This window comes from Paramormyrops kingsleyae, chromosome 14 (genome assembly GCF_048594095.1).
Source record: "Paramormyrops kingsleyae isolate MSU_618 chromosome 14, PKINGS_0.4, whole genome shotgun sequence".
Classification (NCBI taxonomy): Eukaryota; Metazoa; Chordata; class Actinopteri; order Osteoglossiformes; family Mormyridae; genus Paramormyrops; species Paramormyrops kingsleyae.
Genome location: NC_132810.1, coordinates 10,082,820 through 10,108,500, shown reverse-complemented (window position 1 = coordinate 10,108,500; position 25,681 = coordinate 10,082,820). Strand labels below are relative to the sequence as shown.

The window sequence follows — 25,681 nt, the reverse complement described above, 5'->3', positions numbered from 1 at the left end:
AAAGCAGGTGTGGGGAACCTGATCCATGGAGGGCCGGTGTGGATGCGGGTTTTTGGGATGGCCTCTCAATCAACCAATAATAAAGCAGTGGTTCTCAACTCCAGTCCTGGGGACCCACTGTTATTGGCTGACTGAGAGGCCATCCCAAAAACCCGCACCGGCGCTCCATGGATCAGGTTCCCCACCCCTGCTTTAAAGCATGGGTGAAATATTCTTATCCAGAAAGGGCTGTTGTGTATCTAAGTTTTCTCTGAAACTCCCTAATTAGATTATTAATTAGAGGACAGATTGTCTGAAGAGTCCTCACACCTTGGTTTGAACAGCTGACTTAAAGGTTAACCCAAAAGCCTGCATACGCACCGGCCCTTTATGGACAAGATCGGCTACTCCTGCTTTAAAGAATCTAAAGTCCGAAGTCTCCTCTCACAGCCATAAATGATGCAGCCCCTGCTCCATACCGCCTGAGAGAGACACCAGTGAGACACTTAACCTCAAGTCTTACATTTCTCGTCATCATGATCAGTTCCTATGGATACTTTGCCTGCCTTCCCACGTAACAGGGTATCAGTGCGTGTAGCGAAAACATCGGTGCTTCGAGGAGTTAGAAATCTGCAGCTATAAGGATTGATCAGTTAACGTTTTTTGTACAGAGACACATTTTGTTAAAACAAGAAAAGGAAGAAAATCAAGTCAATTAATGCCTAATTTTCCTTTTATTAAAAATGTTTATCAAGCATGATTTATTTTACACCCATTCCTCTATATAATACTTTATTAGTCTCTGTTCCCTGTTGATATACTTTTCCAAGCGTTTAATTAAATACAGATAAGATTGGGCCATATTGGCCCTGTCAACGTTTATATTCACAGAATACAGTCCATGGTGGGATGGTTGTAGTCTGGGGGAGGGGGGGTGTGGAGGGGGGGTGTGGCCAGGAAGGCAGAGAGAGTAAATTTCACCTTCCCTTTAACACAGTCAATCATTCAAATCTGACAGACTCCTCTTAAAGGCATGACAGCAGAGAGTTGCCTTTTCCCATCATAATTCTGCTTCCGGCTCCTTCCCGGAGCCGCACTCTACATTCGGGATCGCAGAGTCACTCTCCCCCAGCAGGTATGGGATGGGGGGCAGGGGTTTGTGCGAGGCGGGTCATTGGCCGGTGGGCGGCGAGGGCGAGGTCATGCCAGCGGGATGGAGACGGCGCCGTTGGCGCGGCTGCGCGTGTGCACGCTGGACTCGGTGAGCTCCTCGCCGTGCTCCTCGGCCTTCTTGTCGGCGAAGGCAGTCAGGAAGCGCAGCGTGACCGAGTCCCACTCCTCAGGCAGCAGCAGCAGCAGGAAGCCCAGGCAGATGATGCAGGTGGCCGCCAGACGCACCACACTGAATATCACCTCGTGCTTCAGCACGTCCACGGCTGCGGGAGCACATTGGGGCACCTTGAGCCATGCAGTTAATCGGGCCGCTAATTTTATTTAATAGACGTCTTTCATTTCTCCATTTGCATTTATTTTTTATCTATTTTAATATATATACACTAGTAGACAAAATTGTGGAAACACTTCCAATTTTTAGAGATCGTAGAACTTTATTCTGGTTACTCCTTTTACTTGTTTAATCGTCCAATGTAAGATACTTTTAACAGTCTTTGATTATCATTAACATTACTGGCAGTATTCGTGTAGTAATTTTTTTAAGCGCAATGCCGAAAATGCTGGATGTTTCAACAATTTTGCCAACTAGTATATATTGTATATTTGCAAATATGTTTATCCATTTCAATAGAAATATAGTATTGTATATTTATTGTATAATATAAATAATAATAGAATAACTGTTGTATATTTTCATATCTTTTCATGTCATTTTTCCACCACATTTTCAAGTATCGATAAGAGTATCAATAAGAGTATTGATAAGTATTGGTATCGGTAAGCAGTATCACTATGGATAACAGTATCAATAAAATCCCATCAATACCCATCCCTATACAGTACTGTTGCACCCAAAATCTGGTACCTAAATAGATGGTTCTACCTGATTAGTCAGCGCATAAACGCCCCCTACTGGTGGGCAGCATTAAGGGTTAAGTACAGCTGTACAGTGAGGCACCGTGAGACCTGAATTGCCTGGTGGCTGGGGAGAGGTCACACTCTGATTTTGTGGCACCCAGGTGCATATGAAGAGAGAATTATACATTACAGCCCTTAAATGACCAAATTGGAATAGTCATGCAAAAAAAGCGCAAGGCGTCAGCGAGGGACGCTTTTAAATCACAAAATCAGTCAATGGGCCGTAACCTGGTAAGTAATAAAGGTGCTGATGGGTGCTGAAGCTCAAATAGACACAATATGCAACTTCTGCACTTTGCCTGTCACTGATCCTGCAAAGCAGCATTGATTTAATTACGGCCATTCCGGGAGAGCCAGCTGAACAGAAGGCCGCTGAGATAACTGCCGCAATGACGTCTAATAAAACAGAATGAAGTACTTGCCACGCTTCCAGATTTTAGAATTTTTAAATGCAAATACTTTTAACTACTGCCTTCCCAAAACTAACTAATAACAGAACACATAAGAATAAGCCCATGATTTAAAGGAATATTTTAAGGCAGCGATCCCAGAATGCATTGCAACTCTTAAGGAGCCACACTGATCATCACCTCATCAACGCGTGGAAATAATCAGCTGAAGTGTCCCCTCCCCCGAGTCTTGATGAACTGATATAGTCTGCTATAGCTGGACAGTTTCATAATGGCAGGGGGGGGGGCATTCAGCAGGCACTTAAGGTTGCCGTAGCAACTCAACTGTCCGTTATTGAGTGATAACCGCTGCATTTCGTGAGGCTGCGTAGCTGATTCTGTCCCAGGAGAGAGGGCGCTATTTTTGGGTAGAGTGAGATTTGCTTTGTAATCGTGGGGATTAAACACTGACCCCTGGGTATCCCGTGTCTGCTTGTGCTACATGTGCGAGGTTAAGTATAGAGCCGCACCTTTAACATAATAAAGCAGTGTTTTCCAATCCGGTCTTCGGGGTCCCCCAGAGTCTCCCCGAGGATCAGATTGGGAAACAATATAATAAAGGATGTGAGAAGTCAGTGATGGAAGAAAAGGCACAGAACCGCTCACCCCGCCTCCCACTGGCCTGAACCTGGAAGTGACTGAGTGTGCGTGGAAAATTCCAGCCGCGTTGGTTTAATCTGCGGGGTGACACGCACCTGCATTGCCAGGCACGCTGAGCAGGGTCCCGATGGAGATGAGGATGGGGTAGGTGAGCACCACTCCCACGTTGACCAGGATGTTGAATGCTGGGAGATGAGGAAGGGGATTAACAGGCTGAGCTTCAGTACCTTCCTGTTAGGACATGCTGCTCTGAATCCACATATTTCCCAGAATCCAAAGGGCTCAAACGTCTGATAAACCTGGAAACACACATCTGCTATGCTTAAAGCACAGAGCGTCCAGAGCCTCGGACTGGACAGCCATAAACGGCAAGGACAGCCAGGCATTGATTTGGGGAGAGGATTGGCAAGGATGTTTACATCCATTACATGCCATTATCCGGGAAACACCAACCATGAACAGTGGTAGATGCCATCACCGGACCTCGTCAGCATCTCATTATGCTAAGTGATATTTTGAGTCCCTATCAAAGAGACTGCACTGTTACTCCCGAAATATCATGCTGTGTTCCGCTGCCAGAAATGAAGTGAGTGGCGTGGTGAAGCGGGCGTGCCGTGTGACTCACCCAGCCAGAGCCCCGCCACCCCGCAGAGGTACCCCCAGGGCAACGTGGACAGGGAGCCCCAGTGCTCCACCTTAGTGAAGTACAGCACCAGCGGCACGCAGGAGATGAAGACCAGGTTAAAGAAGCCGAGCGTGGAGAAGAAGTGTGCCGCCTCGCCCAGGTTACTGCTGCCCAGAAACATCTTGAACAGCACCTGGGCAGTAGAATAGTGGTGTGAGGCAGCCATTTTAGCCATTTATCCCTGAGATGTACCAATATGCAAATATGGCAGCCTGAATTTTCAGAAAGGTTCAGGAAGAAGGCATACCTTGTAGAGGGCAGATGTGGAGGCGGAGCCCACAGCCAAAGCCACGCCTATGATGGAGTCACCATGGAAACCGTCGGCATAGGCCATCATGACGATGCCAGTGATGGCCATGATGGCTGCCACGATCTTCGGGAGGAGGCAGTGAAGAGGATTGTAGGTTGAGGTCCAGCTCCATTAAAAATGAGCCTCCTTTAATTCAGGGGCAGGGAATTCAAGTCCCCTTGGCCTTTTAGGTAAGATGTGCTACTTCTTGTTCTATTTTGTCTGTTAATTGGTATTATTTGGAGGATCCACCCTCACATGCTGCTCAGGTTCAAAACATTTGCTAATTTAGGGATAATATATCATACCCCAGATGCTTTGGCTGGCAAGGACCACAGTTCCCAACCCCTTCGTTAGATTTGTAGCCTTTACCACGTTACCTTGAGGCCCAAACACTATATTAACAGCCAATCTATCTTTCCTCCAAGCCCTGTCCTTGGCTTCGGCTGGCCTTCACTCACCCGCACACCCATGAAGCGGTCCTTCAGTACGATCCAGGACAGCAGGAACACGAAGGCCTTGTGGCAGCAGTAGAGCGCGGAGACGTCGGTGGCCGTCAGCTTGCGCAGGGCCAGCAGGTACAGGTAGTTGGTGAGGGTCCACAGGATGGAGAAGGGCGCCGTGCGCTTCACGAACAGCCTTAACGTCAGCCCTTCCTCCCCGAAGATGCGGCTGCACTCCCTGCAAAAGGCGGAGGAGCCGTTTCACCTCCCCTCGACATGCAGACTGTGCTTCTCTACGCTAAATATGACCCTGGCGATCTGACACGAGTCTTACAGATCATCCTGGTCAGCATGTCACAGTCGTGCATGCATGCATGACTAGGGTCTGTAATTAAACAAGGACATGTATCTTCAGATGAAATGCTCTCCATGCATCTTGACAGCATCTATGTGATGTACAGTCAAACATCTACAGAGGGCTGGCAGGTTTGGGGGGGGGGGTGGGGGGGTTGCATACCTGAATTTCTGAATGGGCGACTGCTTCTCCCGTGTGGTGACCAGGTGGCCAGAATAGTAAAGGGGGAAGAAGAGAATGTTCCAGTTGGTGCTGAACCACGTGATAAAAAACGGGCAGGAGAAGGACTGGAAGGTGAGCTGGACCACCTGCGTGGTGCCCACCCAAGAGGAGGAGATGAACACAACCACCAGCAGGCCACCGAGCACCTTCAGGATAGTATTCGCACACGACTGGCACTGCCCCTGCTCCCCACTGGCCTCGCTGGCCAGCGTCTCCGCATGAGACTCGGAGCCATCCTCTCCTGCAGGGGGCGACAAAGATTCCTCTATTACTTTCATTTACAATGTTATAAATTCCAGTTTTCTTGAACAAAGACATCTCCAGAATGACAAGGAAAATATGCAGAATTAAAACCCATGACAGAATGTTAGCTCTTGCACGTGTAACGTTGCTTTGGTACCTTCATTAATAAACACATAGACATTAATAGGTCATCAAAATCCTGTGCAGGAAGACCTCAGACCTCAGGTCCTTTGGCAGGAATACGGACGGATGGATATTAATGGCGTATAAGATACAATCTGTCATGTTTCTATGTTATGAAATATTCCCTTCAGTGCAGCAATTGAAGGAGACCTTTGGTGAGGGTAATCCGCTGTGCGTGGCGGACATTGCGATGACCTATGGGGACACAGATGCACCACTTTGTCAAGTGCCACACGGAGCTCTGGCCAGGGGGGTCTGCACATGCCGCCCTCCGTCCCGGGGGATCTGTGGCACTGCAATTAGCTGCCTTTGGCGCTTCAGCCAGCATGAAGGGCACAAGTGGGCAGCTCTCGCCGCCACCTGGGATATCCGCAGGCTGTTTCTGTCCACCACCAAGGCTGCGGTTCTGCTACCCGATGTCAGACCGAGAGGTTCTGTCCTCGCGGGCTCCGTGCCTCCCTGTCCTGAGTTGACATCCAAAACACCCTGAGGAGCAATGAAAGTGCCTCACACGCTAAAGCACTTTGGCTTTCTAATAGGAACATCCCATCGGTTCGGACTGGGAGACTAACTGGCCCTTCCCTGCTCCTTTTTAAAGAGTCAGCAATTGGAACGATGCGGCGCTCTGCAGGTCAGTGGCTTTGAGAGCAGCGTGTTCCCACTCGGTGCCGCTCTGCTGGCGAGGGTCCTGACAAGGCAGCACTACGGGCAGGAGGGAGAACGGCGAAGGAAAATCCATGGAGGGAACGAAGAAGGAACGCTGCAGCACTAATAATAGCTCACCAATCTCCGCGTGCGATTCCTCTCTCGGGCGCGTGTGCGAGTTGCGTAACCTGTTTTGCGGCTTCAGCGCATTCCGGTAGGCAGGGTTCCGCAGAATATGAGAAACTTAAGCTGTGACGTGGGACCGGCGCGTCTGGGAGATGATTGGCTGATCGGGGTTCGATTCGGTCAGGTTTTTTTTTTTTGTTTTTAGTTTCCACATGTGAGGCGGTGGGCGGCACAGATTTCCGGTGATGGGGCGTGAGGCCTTCAAGCACTTGGATAGGAGGGTGGGAGTCAGTTTCCGGAAGACTCAAATCCATTACACCGCTCTTGCTGGTTATCGTTTTACACCTGAGTAGGAATAAAGAATGACCTGGGCAGGCCAGCGTTGACGGTCAGCACATTGAGGCTCTCCTGCCAGACCCCTGACTCCCATGGATGCCCCGTCCCCCGTCCCCCGTTCCGGCTCAGCATTTTACAGACACCCCTTAACTCCAGTCTTTCACAGCTTTCCTGTCTCATTCTTCCTCCCCCCCCCGATTTCCTAAGCTGATGCGCTGACTCTGTGCTGGGGTGTCCAAACATATGCAGCTGAAATCTCAATCTCCACCTCCCTCAATTACCATCAGGTACCCAAGTCTAATCTGAGCTCTCATTTTCGAAAAGCACCTCAGAGATTTTCCGTTTAAATTTAGTGCCTTGAGCTCAATGTATGAGAACTTTTATGTGCAGAATAAAGTGAGTTATTATTTATGTATGTAGTGGGGGGGGGGGTTCCGGGTATAGACACCAATGACCTCATACCCCACCAAATGTACCTTATGATGCTGACATTAAGAACCTGCTCATCTGTAACTGGCTACTGAGCACAAAGAAGCCTCAGGGTGGCTTCATAGCCCAGGAGCTCATTTATTTCCTGCATGAGCTCCCAAATCCCTAGTTCACTCCTATAAACTCAGGTAGGAAAGCAGACACAGCAGACACAGCAGACACAGGCCGTCGCTTCTGGGCCCATCAGAGAAAGCAAAGCTGTAGCTGGTCACCGGCAGGGGCTGGCATGTGACATGCAAGGCCAATGGGCAGCTCTGGGAAGAGGGGCTACAGTAGACATGTCCCCTGGGCTCCACCCACAGATCCCCATTGGCCTGCCCACAGACACGCCCCTGGGCTCCACCCACAGATCCCCATTGGCCTACCCACAGACATGTCCCTTGGGCTCCACCCACAGATCCCCATTCGCCCACCCACAGACCCCCATTCGCCCACCCACAGACATGCCCCATTGGCCCACCCACAGACACGCCCCTGGGCTCCACCCACAGATCCCCATTGGCCCACCCACAGACACGCCCCTTGGGCTCCACCCACAGACACACCCCTGGGCTCCACCCTCAAACAGCAGTGTTTCCCCATCTAGAATACAAGCACAAATCTGTCAATATCCCACAGAAACTGCCAGTTTCTTAGTAAACAAGTCGGTTAGTAAACAAGAGTACCGGCCCTTCAAAAGTCACCCCTATTGTTCATGGTTACAGCTATAACGTTTGCTTGGGCTTGAAGAAAAGCATGAAAATCTGGTCTGATCTAATGTATTTACCACTTCCACCCAGGGAACTCAAAGGGGAAATATTATGCCTTTCACCACAGGAGTAATGCCGTAGGAGGCACGGCAGGGAGTCAGGCCGCCCGAAAAAGCAACCTTTTGTTCCTCATAATTCCACGTGCAAAAAAATGATGTTGGTAGTCATTAAGATGTTTCTTCACTGGAGAATAATCAGAGCAGTTTCCCCTCAGGGTAGAATTAGGGTTGGGCTGGGCCGTGTGGAGGCAAGCAAATCGGCCTGTCATGTCAGCACCGGTGCTGGGTTACCGGCGAAGACGCTGCTCTTGCAGATGCGAGTCTGCAAACACAGACACACCAGCACCTGGATATTTAATCTAATACGCAGCCCACTTGGATATGAGTGAGGGTAAGATGTGCTTTGCCCGCAAGCAGGGAGCGAGAATGGATGTGGATCAGGCTGCCTGCACCACGCGGGCCCTCTTTGGATAAACGGCGTGACACGTCCGCACACACACTCTCTGTCACCGGGCAAAGGTGTTCCCACTGCCATCCTGTACGCCCCCGGCTCCGGATGCCAACGATGCCACATTATTCACAGCCAGTCCAGCCTGTTATATAGCACTTCTGAATATTCCCAAAATCCATGTATAAACCAAGGTTCCCCAATTCCAGTTCTGGAGGGCTAGAATCCAAGCACAGGTTCCCTGAGCAAACACATCTTAATGAGCTAATTCCCATGTTTAAGAGGTGTGTTTGAGCAAGAAAATCTGCAAACCTTGATGTATACATATAAAATGCACAGGACCCACACCACAGCCGCCCTTCCCTAAGTCCACACTGGACTGAAGGTTCTGGGTTCATGTCCTGAGGGGGTGGGAAGGGGGGGTACTTAACCTGCTAATTCACTTTGAACGGCACTGCCAGCTGAGGAAGTACCTGTAAATAAATGTGAATCCTTCAATGATTAACTTCACAGCTCAGTTTTTGACATCCCGCACGCCTCTGAAGACGTACTCAGTCACTCCTCCCTTTAACGAATAAGAGCCCAGCTAATGGTTTTGCTTTCTCATTAAGTTCAACGATCCCAAATTGGGGGACGGTCCCATCTGGTCCCAACCCCTCGCTAGTCTCATATGTGATCTGCGGAGACGTTACGGGAAGCGCTGAAGCGCCACAGGGGCCAATCTGAGGTCTTCAGCCCTGACAATGACAACTCACACTTCAATTCATATGAAATGGATTCCAGTACAACTATAACCAGTGTGGAACAGGGAATTCAACATTTAGTACATACAAAACCTTCTGCTTATTCCGATAACGGGACAGTCAAAAGTATCTACACATGTATGTCTGCTACGATCTACCTACTGTTAATCCAGCCTTTATTTGATTTCAGTTAATATATTTTCTAATATACTTAACAGATGTGTCATACTCATGCTGAAGCCCAGAGGCGTTAGCGGGGAACCGGGCTGCGTTAATGACCTCCCCGTTCCTGGCGCGGCAGAGCGCCACGCGCCGTGAGCAGACCTCCAGATGCCGCTAATCCCTCCCAGGAGACGGCAGGGAGCTGGCTGACAGCTCAGCCTGAGCCGAGCGCATACAGCGTTTGACGTGAGTATAACCTTATAAGACCACGTTTGTCAGTGAGTGCAGATTGGATCCGGTGTACCCTCCACTGTCTTACTCTGCTAAATAATCTCTTCCCATGATCCTCCTCTCTATTACACTCCCATCTGAAATGAACAGAAGCATGAGAACCACAAAGGCCTCCCTGTCCCGTCCTGAAGAGCGGAAACACTCAGGCAAACCCATAAACCTGCTCAGTTTTGTGTGGGACTTACTTTTTAATAACCTGTCACTCTGTCACTAAAACTGGCATCGATGCCCGGCTACAGCTAGTTATGCCCCTTGCACCTCAGTCTAACCCCCCTCCACCCCCCCCCCCCCCCCCGCCCCCCGCCACACACACATACTAACCCTAATCACAACAATAAAAAAAGACTTTTGGCATTTTTTTTTTTATGGTAGTCACATCTTTTTATAAAACAGAGTTGTCCCCTTAAGGGAAAATGACAGTCCTCACAATGTAACATACATGACTGCACTCACACACACATAGTCTCCTATATTAAAACACTGTATCCCAAGGTCTCGCCGCTCCCATCTCATCTGGCATAAGAGACACTGCGGGTCATAGTGACTCTCGTTAAGCCGTTAGTCCGACAGCCTCGTTAACAGCCGGGACCTCGGTGCTCTGCAAGCACGATGCCCTCAGCCGAGCAGAACCACAGCGCGCTCAGGCCCGACACCAGCCGGGGTCCGTGCCGCCCCACGCCTGTGACACACGCATACGCGTGAGGAACCCCTCCCCCCAACGCAGGGCACAGTACCTTCGGAGACGGGGCAGGTGAGGACCTGCGTGCTGTATGAGCTCAGCGGGGCCACCCTGGCAGAGTGCTTCTTCATCTCCACTTGGGGCAGAAAGCTGGTCTCCCTTCCCACTGCGGGGAGGGGGTGTGAGGCTCCCTGCACTGGGCTCTGCGTTCAGTGGCCCCCGGCCCCCCACTGCATGGCGGGCTGCTCCCCGGCTCTCCCTACCCGGCTCACTCGCTTCGGGACGCTGGATGGGGCTTCACTGCCGCGCCGTCATGCTGAGCCTGACGCTGAACCGTCTCCAATGGAGACTGACGCTCAAGTACCGCCGTGCGCCGCACTCACATCCACATCCACATCCTCCCTCTCTCTCTCTCTCTCTCTCTCTCTCTAGCTTCATGTCCCCTCTCCTCTCTGCATATCTGCTGTTTTGTTTGTAGGGTAACCAAGCAGCCCCTGCTAATTATGCTGCGTTAGCTGCTCCTTTACTCCCCCCCACATCCCACTCTTCTCCTCCTCCTCCTCCCCCAGTCCCACACAGTCACCCTCCCTCCCTTCCTTCCTCCCTCCTTTGCCCCCCCATCCTTTTCCACTTGACAGCTACTTCAGCGCTGGCTTACCTGAAGAGGCCCCCCCCCTCCTCCGGAGGCCGTGGTGACGTGGTGCCCCCTGCCCCCCTCCCCCCCCCCACCACCCTACATTCAGCAGCACAGAACCTGAGGCCCTCGCCCCCACTCTTCAAACTCCCTAAGAGGCACAGAGATTCAGAACGGGGGGGGGGGGGGGTACACACTCACACTCTCAGCACCAAGTAACTCCCCCACAGGCCAGGATAGGTCGCCCCCTCCTTAGCACTGCTTTACAGCCCTTGATGTCAAACGTGCCCCCCCCCCCCAACCCCAGCCTATCTTGGGTCGGCTCGCAGCAGGTGCCTTTCCCATTTTAACCTGTCTCTCTCGCTCTCACGGCCGCCAACCATAACCCCGAGATCATGGTTTGGCAGAGAGGTCAGACCATGCCCCCCCCCGGCTAGAGAGAACAGATTTACTCCTGTCACTGATAAAACCAGTATGGAGCAGCTCAGCTATCAATGCAAAGGTCACTAGAGGAGCAGTAAATGGTGGAAAAGAGTAAACGGTAAGAGTAAACGATAAAACGGGAAAACTCGTCACCCTGCATGGGGTGGGGATTCAGGTTTGGGAGCCGTTAGGAAACTCAGGCAAGCCCGCCTTTCGTAATTCCCTGGGCAAAATGACTCCGACTGGGTCCCTGTGACGCGCAGCCCCTCCCACTAGGGCCCTCTCCTGGCCGCCCCCAGAACAACAGCAGGCCCCAACGTAGGGGATGCCTTGACTTCAAGAAACATCTTTGACATGGAGGATCACTGCGGCTGATGTGGGAATCCGCTACGTGTTTCCAGCACAGCCGCTCAATCCCCCCAAAACCTGTCAGGAGCTGAAGGAACAGAAGGCTTCAGATGTTTGAGTGAAGGGACAGATCCTCTCGGCTCATCTCGCAGATGCCATCTCATCATGGAACTTTCTAGATCGCTGTAAACCCCATTCTGTGGTGTGTAAATAAATTAATGAGGGCTGAGGCTGCTCTTCAGACTCTCTGAGGTACATTAAAGTACAAAATATGCTTTCAGTTTGTTATGGGAATTTAAGAACGGGTTAGGGCTAAATATAAAATAAAGCACACAAGATCAAGTATAGTCTTCATCTCCCTAAAAAAAACCTGCCTTTTTTGTCTCCTATCCTTTTTAACTACTTTACGTTCAGTCCTTCTGGCATGTCGGAAGCAGTTTGAGTCAAACCAGTTACTTCAGAATCCAGGAATGGCTCAGAACATTGAGTCTCACACTGGGCTCCATGCACAACTCAGCTACAACCTCCCAGGTACAGCAGCAGCAGCTCAGGGAAAGTGTCCCTTTTTAAGTTTCAGCTCCCATCGAACACGACACCCACAAAGACTTCTTACAAGAACCACGTGCCGAATGGCGATATTCCACATCAGGGTGGCGAAATGCCAATGGCCACTCCCCTAGGCGGGATGGGGGTGAGTTAACTGGCCATTCGCAGGAAAGACAGAGACCTATAACATAAATCAGTCATGTCCACCCTGCAACTGTCATGACAAACACACATCCTTCTGAAAAAATTTAAAGGGTTTACTAGAACAACAAAACAAGGAGCAAAAGTACGGGGAAGAATCAAAACAGGAAGCCAGGATAACAATACATAGGGTCACAGGCTACTCAAGCGCTGACTTGGGGATCAGGGAAATAAGCCAAAGAACACACTAACTAATTATGTGGGGACCAGAGCAACACCAACACTACACACTCCCATGACTAACATAGACACTGACAAAGACCGAAGTAGGAACCGTCACACAGGTGGGTGCTTATATACAAAGATATCATGGATCAGATGAGGGACAAGTGCAAGTAACTGAGAGACAAATGGATGGAAACGGGATGGTCAGCAGAAACCCCTGCTGGGCAAACAGAAACACGACAGGGACAGATTGCTTTAGTTACATTATCATTACCAGAATACTATGAGTTTATTAAAAGATTTTTTCATGTTACACCCATTTAATGTTTTGACAGTAATACCGACAATAACACAGCTATTGCTAGTAATGGCCAAATGAACCTTCATGAACCATTTGCTGTATTTTCTGAGCCCACTAGATGGTGCTCTTGGCCTGCTTTGGGGTATGCTTTGGGTTCTTTTGTGAACGGAGAGCACTATCTAGTGGTGTCAGCAAATGGTTTTTGAGGCTTCATTTGGCCATCACTAGCTATCGTCCTAGCTACACCATTCCTGGCAGTACCCCCCCCCCCCTCACAGCAGGGGGTGCTCTTTTAGCCTGTTGGGTTCCCGCACCAGCACTCGTGTTGGGCCCCACTTGGTACAGACACATCATACCAGCACTGTGTGTTTTATTCTGCCAATCTTATAAGCAACACTTAGCAAACAGCCCCATCCATTTGGGAAATAAAGACACCTTCACCCCCCCCCCCCCCCCCCAGGACAAAACACTAGTTGGGTCAATTTATTTACTGGTATTTACAGTGTTGGACTTAATCTATCATGGGCTTGAATTTAAAGCCTGTGATAGATGAGTTAGGCTGGCTTCCGTGACAATGCCAGGGTATCAGGTTTCCACTCATATTTCACACCACATTTATATGAGGAATTCAATAATGTGAGAAAATTACAGGGACTAACGCCGTCAACTGGCTCCAATTAGGTCCAATTTGAAGCGGCATGCTGCCACCCGAGCCGGGGAGTGATTGATGTAACGATGTTAAGCCTTCAGAGCTTACAGGAGCGCTGTACCTCCTTTGCACAACACCGCCATGGGATTGGCTGAGCTGGGACCAGCTTTACGGTATTATTTCAGGAGGCGTACCTGAGCCCATATTCTACCTGCAAACCAGCTGCTGAGTTTCTTATTAAGCTCCCCCCGCCAATCTAATCAGTTTATTAACTCTCCATGGCCCTCTGACGGAACCCCAGGCAAAGAATTTAAGGAGAAATTAGGCATCATCTGTGTGTGTTTCCAGCTAAACTCTTTACACTGTAGATCTGTCAGGTGACATTAACTGGCCTGATGACAGGTGACCCATGTTGAAAACAAGACAGCTGTGTTTGCCTGAGCGTAAGGGGAAACAAAGGAAAACTGCACTGGGCAGTGAGCTCACAAACGAGGGCATATTTCCAGGTGGGGGGAGGGCAGGGAGTGGGCTGGGTCACGGCAAGAAGTTCTCTACACCTTCCTCCTACCTGCAGCTGGGGGGTACAGTATTTTCACCAACGAAACTGTAATATTGTCCCAATGTCCTACATCAAGCCAGCAGGTATCTGAAAATAACTGACCCCCCCAACACACCACAGTAACAACTGGGCTGAAGCGGCCATCCCACTGACGCAGGCGATGCTCAGCCCCTTTGTCATTCAGATTGCCATTGTGTTACCTCAGGTGCTGTCGTCACCATGGTGTGGGTGGGTGGGGCTAATGTACCATGAGGTCGAGCCCCCATCCTCATTCCACCAATCAGCTTGCGTAACCTTCTGATCCGAAATGGTGCAAAAGAACGGGCACCGATCTCAGGTTATGCAGATATTCCAACAAAAGTCTACAGCAATATTTCATTTTCCCTGATATTTTAAATCCATAGAAACAAGAGTCAGGGACTTGCTATGTAGCCCAGAGTTGTAATTCCAGTTTGAGTAAATCAGGCTTTTTAATGTGCACACAAACTGTTGCAAATAACTACAATAAGACTACTTTTATGTTTCACAAGTCATAACTCTAGGACAAATATAATGTGTAATCTGTAAATATTGAGTTAAACAGATAAAAATTTGTACCTCATAGGAATTTCTGTCATGATTTTACACAGTATTTGTCTTGCTAATTGCGCCCACAATCCTGTACATGAAATCTGTTATGGTAATGCCTACACCTAGTGGAAACATAGTGAACTACACAGTTTAAACAACTGCTTTCCTTTCTGCAAGTTTCGTTACAAAGTACTGCATCTCCAGTTGTTCTGGATACTTAAGCGCATTCATTCTAGAAGCCACTAGAGGGCAGCACAAATCTATTTAGGTTAACTAAGTTTCAGACTTTCGTAAAGGAGAAGACCTTGCCGTGCATCAGTAAATTCAAAAAGTGAAAAAAATCACAAAGATGAATAAATCACAGGCCAGCTAAATATACTGTACTGGTTTGTTATGTGTGCTGACACTACTGAAATACAAAACTTGGCTTAGGAATTAGCAATATGCGCGCGCAAGGAAAACAATGCTTATTGATTTCCTCTGTGTATACCTTTGTACGAGGGCACTTCAGCATTTACATCTGCAGCTAATTCTTGCATAACGTGGAACATTTGCAGAGCAATTTTTTTTTTTTCAACGAACCACTAGGTGGAGACAATTCCCGAATTTTAATGCCGCGGCACATTTATCAGACTCGTGCTCCTGCAAGCTCAGCCTCCTGTAGCAAAAAATAACCCGAAGCCTGGGGAAGAGGTCCATTACAGGAGAACTTAATGCTGTCAGTGTGGACGCAGAGAGTTCTAAGCATAGAGTCTGCTGTTACTCCAAGTTAAGCACTGATTATTTCCAAATTTAAAATGAGCTTTAAAAAAAGTTAAACAAACAATGCTGGTATGTTGAGTATGGAAGTATTTCTGTTTAGACTCAACAGAATTAAAGAAATCAAATTCCAAGCTTTAAGTATTAGTCTTCAGGTGACTTGAGCCCTGTCATCCATTTTTTTTCTAATTATCTCAGGCACATTTGTGGCTCAAAACAGAGAATAGCACCTGGTGCTTAACCTGATTGTATGGAAAGAACCACATTTCACCTTCAATAGAAATTTACAAACGAGAGGAGGCCATTCGGCCCATCAAGCTCGTTTGGGAAGAACTTAACTAATAGCTGAGTTGTTAAAATCTTATTTAGCTCTGGGTTAAAGGAACCAAGGGTTTTAGCTTGCAATACACTAGCAGGAAGACTATTCCATACTCCAGCTACACGCTGTGTAAAGAAGTGCTTCCTCAGATTCATTTAGAAATGTTCTCCCGCTAATTTCCACTTATGGCCATGAGTTCTAGTATTTAAACTAATATATAAGAACATTAAGTATTACGAAACTGAAACCTGTACCAATCCCTAGTGATGCAGTGATGACCAAATTAAGCTTCATGAACCATTTGCTGTATTTTTTGACCCCACTAGATGGTGCTCTCTGTTAAAAAAAAAAGTACCGTGGCCCAGTGGGGTTGATGCCATGCAAAAGATGCAACAGAAATACAAAAGCCACAATAGAAGTTGACCACAATGGAAATGCAGCAGCTGGACCGTGTTATTGGTCCAGGTTGCCAGGGACTATAATTGGTAGCAGATAGATGGGCTCTAGGGGAAGTTTTCGAAGATGTTTGGGAAATAACTGAAATGTTGTTATCACTTGCTATCCTTTTTTTCCCATGTTTGATTTGAGCACAAAATTGGAAATGGAAAAACGAGTCCTTATCCATTTTGTGCTGAAATCAAAAATGGAAAAAAGAGATGAGCGCTCACATTCTATTTTGGTTTTTCCATCTGACACAAGAGGCATTACCCTCGTACGTGACAAGGAGACTTGCGGAAAACATTTTAGTTAATTCATGGTCGCGTTTTATTAATATATCGAAACTTGGGCACCTTTTACTAAAGGTGCTTTCACACACCTTTTTTTTTGTCATGTTCACACTGGAGGAACTCGGTCCCATTCTGGTTCCTCAGAGGCACGCCCAGAATCGTTTTTTTAGTACCTACTCCAGATTAGGTACTTGTCCTTTGACCACAAACTACTGAGGAGTGATAAACTTTCTCACTGGTTGTCCCCATGACCCCCCACGCTCTCCCAATCCGTCTGCTGACTTCACAGGAAGAGTCACCAGAGACATGAATGTCGCTGCCAAGGTAGGTACATCTCTCTCCCCCCGCAGACAGACACATTACTGATGGCTGTGCCTAAGAAGTCATCAAAAGCCTGGATCTTGGTCTTTATCCAGGACACCCGCAATCCCAGACACTCAGACTCCTCACTCAGTCTCTCAAGAGCCCCGATCAGAGCTTCCATTGACTCCGCTAAGATCACAGCATCGTCGGCAAAGTCAAGATCAGTAAATCTTTCTTCACCAACGGAATGGCAACCAGACATAAATAAAAATGGTAGCAGTATGATAAGTAGCAGCAATATAGTACCAATATGTATGATATGAGTGTGATATGCACAATGTCAACAGTATAAACAGAGTCTAATGACAGACTCTACGCTGTGGCAAATGATTTCCATTAAGTCTTTGAGGCTTGTCTGATCTTTTGCGCATTTTACTGAACAAATTCTATGCGATCAAACCTAATTTCAGTACGGAGCCCCTCTCATGACATATTGACAAGAAATTATACAGATATTCTAAAAAAATAAACGTGGCCACGATTTAGCTAAAACAACGGAACGAATTAGTTTGCCATTTGCACATCTGTTCTACAGAGCACTTTAAATCTTGAAATATTTGAGTACATATTGTTTACTTGTGTACATACTACTTGTCATTTATGTATCTGTTCATGTATACCACGTAGAACACCTCTATTGACTTAACATGATTGAGAAGGAATAATAATGAAACTTATGTAGCATTATCACCAGGGTTACATTTCAATGCGTGTGCATGTGTAACTATGAATGTGACAGATAAATCTTGAATCTTGAGTCTAGTTCGGTAAAGTGCCCTGACTAACAATTCCTTGCAATGCAAGCCTTTTAGTGTTTATATGTCATTTCATCCTGTTTGTCTACCAAAATGAGAAAACAGAAAATGACTCGTTTTTCTATTTCCAGTTTTGTGCTCAAATAAAACACGGAAGAAAAGGATAACAGGCGATAACATTTCACTTATCTCTCAAACCTCTTCGAAAACTTCCCATGCAGCCTGCCCGTCCACCAGCAACCTGGACCGATTATATAGCCGAGCCGCTGCATTTCCGTTGTGGTCCACTTCCATTGCAATATCCCGTCTGGGCCACCCTAAAAAAGGGCTCGAAGCATGCCCCAAAGCAAGCCAAGAGCACCATCTAGTGGAGCTGAAAAATACAGTAAATGGTTCATGAAGTTTCATTTGGTCATCACTACTGATCATTGAAATTATGGTGGAGGGGGACCCCATTCATTTCTAAAACACTAGGGCTGCCTGAACTTATCTTGATTGGCTGGTTGTTTGGAACCGCTTTCGCCCACTGTCTGGTGAAATTGTCACGTTAGATGTTTTCAAAGGACTTAGCTCATATATTCAAATTGCTAACGAACAGCTACATCCTTAATGGGCAATTATGATTTGTTCCCAGAATTCATTCCTCCATCGCACTGCATAAAAGGTGACAGAGTGGAATCCGGAAGGCTTCAGTTTGTCTATTCCTGCTGCTTTTTCTACTGTTTGGCAAACAAGGGGATGTCTTAAGGGGTATTCCCTTCCCTGCCTAAATAAAAGGCACACATCATACCCCCCCACCCCCCATGCAGGAAATCCCCATCCACCCTGTTGGAGCCAGACCAGCCTCAGTCAAAGTCTGCTCCACCATTCACACTCACAGCCTTGGCATGCTGGGTAACTTTGGCACTCTGTAGGTCCTGCCTGAGAAGCTGGGGTGACCTTTCCTCTCTGTCCTGCAGGGGGTGCCAGGCTCCATGGGCTTCGCAGTGGCCGCAGGTACTGTACATCCTCCACTCTAAAGTCAGCATTTTCCGCCTTGTGCTCCAGGGACTCATTTTACACGTGACAGATTGAAAGCGAGGTTGAGGGACCTTATCCACTCGACTGCGCTGTCCGGTCGCCTTGGAACACTTAGTGCTGAACGCGTTAGCTGTCTAAGCCCTGCTGCGCTCTTTACCCACTTCCACAATCTTTAATCGATACCTCCAGTGTAACAGAACAGATTTACGACCTTCATATGTGACCTTTTCTTAGCGGCTGCAGACAGAACCATGTGACACATGGAACAAGGTGAGGAAAAGTTTTTTTTTTGCAGCCCTGTTTACTGCAGCCAGAAATGAAACTCAGCAACTTTTACAGTACATGTAAGTAATTATCACCGCTCAACAGATGAGTCACGGACTTGAGACAGATACCAGTCACTGTTACCGATTAGTGCAATAACATCCGCGTGTAACGACCGTGCTCTAAATAGCTGCAACCAACATGCAAATCATAAACACAAGCGCAACTATGGCTGCTAGAAGTTATAGCTCTGTGACAGTTCAGCAGCTTCTGTCTCTCAGGGAAAAGCAGTTTCCTTAAGTCACTTTTTAGAATAATGGAGTCTAAAGAAAACGTCGGGGCAGAAGTTCATAAATCGCCCCTAGATGCATCTAAGAGGAAAATAACGATATAGGTGAGCTGAACTTTCCTTGCTCATTACCAGTGTTACAACAGAGGAAAATAACCCACATTCAGCTTTACACAGTGTGATAAAAGCAAAGTGCAATATTTTAAAACCGGGACAAATCACCAGAATAAGGAAGGCGACACCAGCTCTGGGCATTTATCGTTCTTCAGAAATGAGCTGGAAAACAATATATTTCAGTCACATTTCAGGGAGTCGGCCCTGGAAAACGGCATTTGCAAATTAGCTGTTTGATCTTGCAAATAAAGACGCTTGTGTGGAAAACGAGCCCATCTTGAGAGACACAAACTGACTTTGATGTGCAATGCATGCTTCCGTCAACATGTGTGTGCACACGTGACATTTAACCAGAATCAGCTCAAGGGGCAGGATCTGTAGAGTAACAGGAGGTCTGGTGTTTGAATAAGCTACTGTCTCCATGCCCCCAACCCTCCTTTCTCAACTTGCCCCTCTTTCATAGGAGAGATATGGGGGATATAATTTTCGGAGGCCTGTATAACTATTGGTATTGATGGGTACAGACCCCGTTTAACAGAAATGCTCACATGTACACTATATGGACAAAAGTATTGGGATACCTGGCCGTTATTCCTACAGGAACTCTTTTGATATCCCACTCTAAATCCATAGGCATCGATATGGAGTTGCCCCCCCCTTTGCAGCAATAACAGCTGCCACTCTTCAGGGAAGGCTTTAAATAAAATTTTCGAGTGTGTCTGTGGGAATTTTTGCCCATTCATCCAGAAGAGAATTTGTGAGTCTGGGCACTGATGTTGGACGTGAAGGCCTGGCTTGCAATGTGGGCTCTAGTTCATCTCAAAGGTGTTCATTGGGGTTGAGGTCAGGGCTCTGTGTGGGCCAGTCAAGTTCTTCCACACCAAACTCACCCAACCATGTCTTTATGGACCTAGCTTTGTGCACTGGGGCACAGCCATGCTGGAACAGAAAAGAGCCTTCCCCAAACTGTTCCCACAAAGTTGGAAGCATAGAATTGTACTGAAGCATTAAGAGTTCCCTTCACTGTAACTAATGGGCCTAGCCCAACCCCTGAAAAACAACCCCATACCATTATCCCTCCTCCACCAAACTTTACAGTGGGCACATTGCAGTCAGGCAGGTCACATTCTCCTGGCATCTGCCAAATCAGACTGTCAGACAAGAAAGCATGATTCGTCACTCCACAGAACACATTTCCACTGCTCCAGAGTCCAGTGGCAGTGTGCTTTACGCCACTCCATCCATCGCTTGGCATTGTACTTGGTGATGTGAGGCTTGCATGCAGCTGCTCGACCATGGAAGCTCACTCCATGAAGCTCCCAGTGCACAGTTTTTGTGCTGGAGTTAAGGCCAGAAGAAGTCTGGACCTCTGCAGTTATTGAGTCAACAGAGCGTTGGTGACTTTTATGCACTATGCGCCTCAGCACTCGGTGACCCGCTCTGTTACTTTACGTGGTTTGCTACTTTGTGGCTGAGTTTCTGTTGTCTAACAGGGAAGAAATTTCGGAAACTGATTTATTGCAAAGGTGGCATCCTATGACAGCACCACGCCTGAATTCACTGAGCTCTTCAGAATGACCCATTCTTTCACAAATGCTTGTAAACCTGACTGCATGGCTAGGTGCTTAGTTTTATACACCTGTGGCACTGAATGAATCACCTGAATTCAATGATTAAGAGGTGTGTCCCAATACTTTTGTCAATATAGTGTATTAACAAAACATATGCAACTAACATCAACCATCTGCTGTAAGACAAATGTCACATCTCTCCTGGAATTATTACTACATCACTGCCATGAACCACACACCATAATAACATTGCTTGCCTTTATCAGCCAATCACATAACAGTAATATCATGCCTCATGGCCCCGCCCCACCTGAGGTCTACTTCACTTGGGACCATCGATCAGCCTCACATGCCACTACAAACCAGTGAAATAGTGTTAAAAATCAATCGCCGCTGCCTAGCAAGTTCATCTGTGAAATAAGCATTAATGGCCCTGGTGGCTGGACAGGTAGCTGTCAATAGCTGATTAATTAGAAAGTAGCACTTAATTATTCGCTGACAGGTCCACAGTTCTTCACTGCTGGTGTAATTAGCAGTGCGCAATTAGCCAGAAACCTTTTCCCAATTCAGTGCGAGACCTGTTCCTAAAGCCATCCGCCCTCTCAAGTCAAGCTGATCTATACGAAAATGACAACATTCACACAGCCAGCAGTGTGGAGCAAGTTATATTCTAATTACTCCTTTGTGGAATTAATGTACTTCATAGTAATTAACTAAAACGGCTCTTAGGAATAATTAAAAACAGCTGTTTAGTTATTGTTAAAAAATCTACATAATCAGGCACGTAAACAAGAAGAGAGTCTTTTAAGTGCTCATCAGCCCTATTTACTGCATTCTCTGCCTGTTAGGAGGGGCTGGGGGGTGTGTGGCTTAGGGGCATAGTAACCAATCAGAGTTCACCTCTATTCTCAGGTCGCCTCTTGGTAATTGCCAATAGCTGGTAGTGCTGAGTGAATCTCTCTTGAAATACAGTGGCGTTTAACAAAATTTGTTCTGTGGCTTCAGAAAGAGCATCATCACACACACCTACATATCTCTCCGTCTTTTTTCCATGACCACATGTCCAATACAAGGTGGCACTGAGCCCAGACTCTACCCAAGGAAGCACTGGGCGCACCCTGGATGGGCACACACACACACACACACACACACACACAGCCTACCTGTATGTCTTTCGATTACTGAAAGAACCCAGAGTATCCTGAGGAAACCAGCATAGAACATGCTAACCAGCACAGAACATGCTAACCAGCATAGAACATGCTAACTCCAAGCACACAAAATCTGGAACCACCCCTCCAGAAGTGTGGGACTACAGCGTTTCCCACGGAGTCTCTACGACTAAGACCTAAATACACTGCAATTTCCTCTGGGCCATTTTATGATTGGTTGTGCATAGAAACCACAGACAAACAGCCAAGAAAACGCTAAACGCTGGCTAATGACTCGTAGCTCAAGCTGAAGATCGCTCCTAGCGCTGACTCTCACATAGCCACGTAATTGGCCACAGCCTCCGGTTGGAGAAACGGGGCTGCTTCCTTTCTTCCCGGGCGCAGGCAGTAAACGAAGACGCTAATTAAAAGACTCGGCCTCCCTCCTTGTTTGGTATTCAAGCGCCAAAACTCTGTACCACATGGATTAACAGTAAGGCAATTACAGCAATATATCAGAGCGTAGCTTACATTTAAATGTTGCAGGGAAGGTGCTAGACTGTATAGAGAAAAAGCAGAGGTACGTCACTGTTCACTTTCAGACATGGCCTATGGAAATATCTAGAAGCGCTAAGCCTGCGGACTGTCCTTAATCCTAATGTCTGTCTACAGTGTGGCATATGCTTGGGGGAAAAAAGGGAAGATGGGAGGGAAAGAGAGAGAGAAGCTCACCTAAAGGATTAGAATGACAAAAAGGCATGGGATGTATTTAAATAGACATCCCCCCCCCCCCCCCCCCAGATGGGGATCTGCGCTTCTCTCCCACCTCAGGCAAAATGAGGTTGGGCTGTGGGGAGCAGCGACTCAAGGCAGGCGACCATTTTGAATCTGTGGCTGGCTTCATCACCAAGGGGGGGGGGGGGGCTGTTGTTGCATTTACATGCATGGCTGTGGATTGTGGATGCATGACTGTTGGGAGCTTTGGTGTCCCACAGCCCACATCAGTAAAGCCCCCCCGCCCCCCAGTTTCAGACACTGAGAATGGCAGCACCATTTACCTTTCCCCCCCCAATCCCGGCACGCTAACGGCAAAGCGGCTGCCGGCCATCGTGGCGTGCCACAAGGCTGACATCCACAGGTGTTCAAACAATGGGAAGGGAAATTATTTAGCGCATGGGCTCTTTCGAGAGCATGCGTGACGCAGCCCAGCCCTGCCTGCCTGTGGGGGGGCTTTTCCGCAGGAACGCGAGGGGAACGCCGATTAAGGGATGCGGGGAGCCAGAGATCAAGGCAGGATAACAAGCGAGGAAGCACTAAGATGTACTGCGTATGGGAATATAATTCCCTATTAGGGCAAAATGATTATTCCATGAGATGTATGCTACTCTAATTACCAGAAACAACTTGTTGTAGGGCAGACGGACGTCTATATTTAGTTGTTTACTTCTTGGTTAATCTCGCTATGGATTTTTTTTTATTACAAGGAAAAGGACAATTTCTATGGATACACCAAGGAGTGATACGACTCTGTGCGTAAAGCGTGTGTCCTGTGACTGCGGATGCTGTGTGATCTGTTCCCATAGGCTTTGAGGGGCCTGTCTTCTAGCTGATAGACAGCATGGCACAGACCTGTTTGCCATATGAGCTTATGCATGCAGGTGGGGCTCTAGGGGCGGGGCTATTCATAAAGAGGCGTGGCCGCCTCACAGAAACGGGTATAAAAAGGGAACTGAGGCTGTTTCCAGAGCCGCAGCCCTCAGCTTTATGTGAATGTAGTAGGGTACCTACAGGGGCATCTCTAGGGGAATAACTACTGCATGGAAATTACTTTTATTATGGCTATCATTAAGGGAAAAAAAACAATTTTGGAATTAGCGGCATTCAGGGGCCCTGGGCAATGTCAGAGCATCACGACACCCCTATACCGTGTACACCAATATGTGGAACTCCTTTATGCTGGTGATAAATATGTAAAGTAGGAAATTTACCTAAATATGTCTCATTTTTTTCTAACTCATTTCAAATCCGTTACGCAAGTTATTAAAAACAAAGGAATAGCAACCACTGATGACACTGAGTGTACGAAACAATAAGCGCACTATTTGGACGAGGTCCTCTTACTCATTTTTGTCAACATGTAGAGGGGGGAGGCTGGAGCTGTTTAGCTCACAATGCCCACACAGAGACGGCAGGCGCCGTACGCGGCCAAATCTATTTAAGTAAAGCTTTGTCACTTTACGCCACGTTTATTAAAAGCACTGCATTGTCCATCTGAATTTAGACGGTTTTTCTTGAAACTTATTGGGTCACTCAAATCGAAAACTGCTGATATTTTGAGCTATATTTTGATACATGATGTCCTATTTTCTACAAAAAAAAAAAAACATTAAGTGCATTTTCAACAAAAATTTAAGCATACTTCCGATTGCGTTCCAAAAAAGCAGATACATATAATTAGTTACTATTATTAACTTTAAACGGGACCACTTTTTACGTTAAAGCACGTGGAAATCCAAGTTAAACTATATAACTCATGAAAACAGCCTTAAGTTTAAGTGCGCATTCCTTAAGATATTTAAGGAATGAATAATTCAATAAGGTAATTTTCCCGGCAGGATCATCTGTGATACACTGATTTAATTTAAAATCAATCTCGTGGAAGATTCTTCTAAGTGTCGTTCGTATTGTTGTTCGTGTTTTTCGGGAAATGTATTGACATACCAGCAGTTAATTAGTTTTGACAATAAAAGCAATTTTCACAACAGTATAAATAATACAATAATCACTACTAAATACCTTTCTGTATTAAAGACATCTCACTTGTAGCTGCACGATTACAATATATGTAACTCAGGCACCCGTTCTGAAAATGGTATTTTAACAAACGCCGATATTACCGAAATCCACACACAGCAACTGAAACGGAATGGATTTGAATGCAAATATGATCTATACATATGCTAATAATTTCGCCCGCAGTCATTCAATTGTTGCTGTCTGATCAGCAGGCTGAGAAGGTATTTGAAACGCCTGTCAAAGGTTTCGCCCTGGTAAGCACTTACTCCAACACATTGTTGATTCAGTAAAACGTATTTTTTTTTTAACAACACTGAGTACTTACTTCTGTGGCTGGAGTAACCGGGATAATAGCCATAGTAGCCTGTTATCCGCAGGATTCTATCCTCTATGTCGTGCACCCCATTGGCCGTCACTTTGACGGCATCGCAGTAAGAAGGGCGAGTGTCCGAGCCGCCGGGTGAACAGGATGGCGATGTTTTCCCAGGCAGGTGCGTCGTCTTCAGCGGCTGCAGCCGAAAGCTGGGCCGATCTCCAGCGGTTTCCTCAGGTGCATCCACGCTGTTCATCCTAGGTCTGGCTGGGCAAAGAGCAGATCTCTGTCACTCTGCACTCACCACGCAACACAGTCTGACAGGAAACCGTGTGACAGCACGAAACGAGGCACACATTCCAGCAGGCTGGTTTTGTGAAATGTCAAGACAGAGCGTGCAACTTGCGAAGCAGTTAGTGCACCTCTTACGATACGCGCAAGGGGGCGCTTTTTGTCACCTGGTTCGGGTTCCCGACCAGCGCGTGTCAATGCAATACAGCGCAACATTTTTCGACGTGTAAATGTGCAGGGTGTTTTATTGTCTCATTATAGAAAATATATGGAATACCAAGCTAGATACACCTTTACGTAAAAAGCATAAGAAACAAAGCATTACGCGCACCCGCTCTTTCTCCCA

General features: G+C 47.3%; 1 protein-coding gene across 4 annotated transcripts; it reads right to left on the bottom strand.

Annotated features, from left to right (window-relative positions):
- Positions 1–673: 673 nt before the first annotated feature.
- Positions 674–25,681, bottom strand: slc35f4 (solute carrier family 35 member F4). 4 transcript variants are annotated; one of them, XM_023828277.2, is made up of 8 exons: positions 25,667–25,681; positions 25,057–25,311; positions 5,054–5,354; positions 4,555–4,774; positions 4,052–4,177; positions 3,745–3,937; positions 3,215–3,304; positions 674–1,415 (listed from the first exon to the last, which is right to left on the bottom strand). In XM_023828277.2, the coding sequence occupies exons 2-8, from the start codon at positions 25,298–25,300 to the stop codon at positions 1,180–1,182; spliced, it is 1,410 nt and encodes a 469-aa protein (XP_023684045.2). In that variant the 5' UTR covers positions 25,301–25,311; positions 25,667–25,681; the 3' UTR covers positions 674–1,179. The 4 variants fall into 4 exon arrangements, with proteins under 4 accessions (XP_023684045.2, XP_072555381.1, XP_072555382.1 ...); XM_072699280.1 differs by lacking the exon at positions 25,667–25,681 and having other exon boundaries at positions 675–1,415; positions 25,057–25,453; XM_072699281.1 differs by lacking the exons at positions 25,057–25,311; positions 25,667–25,681 and adding an exon at positions 24,732–24,779 and having other exon boundaries at positions 675–1,415.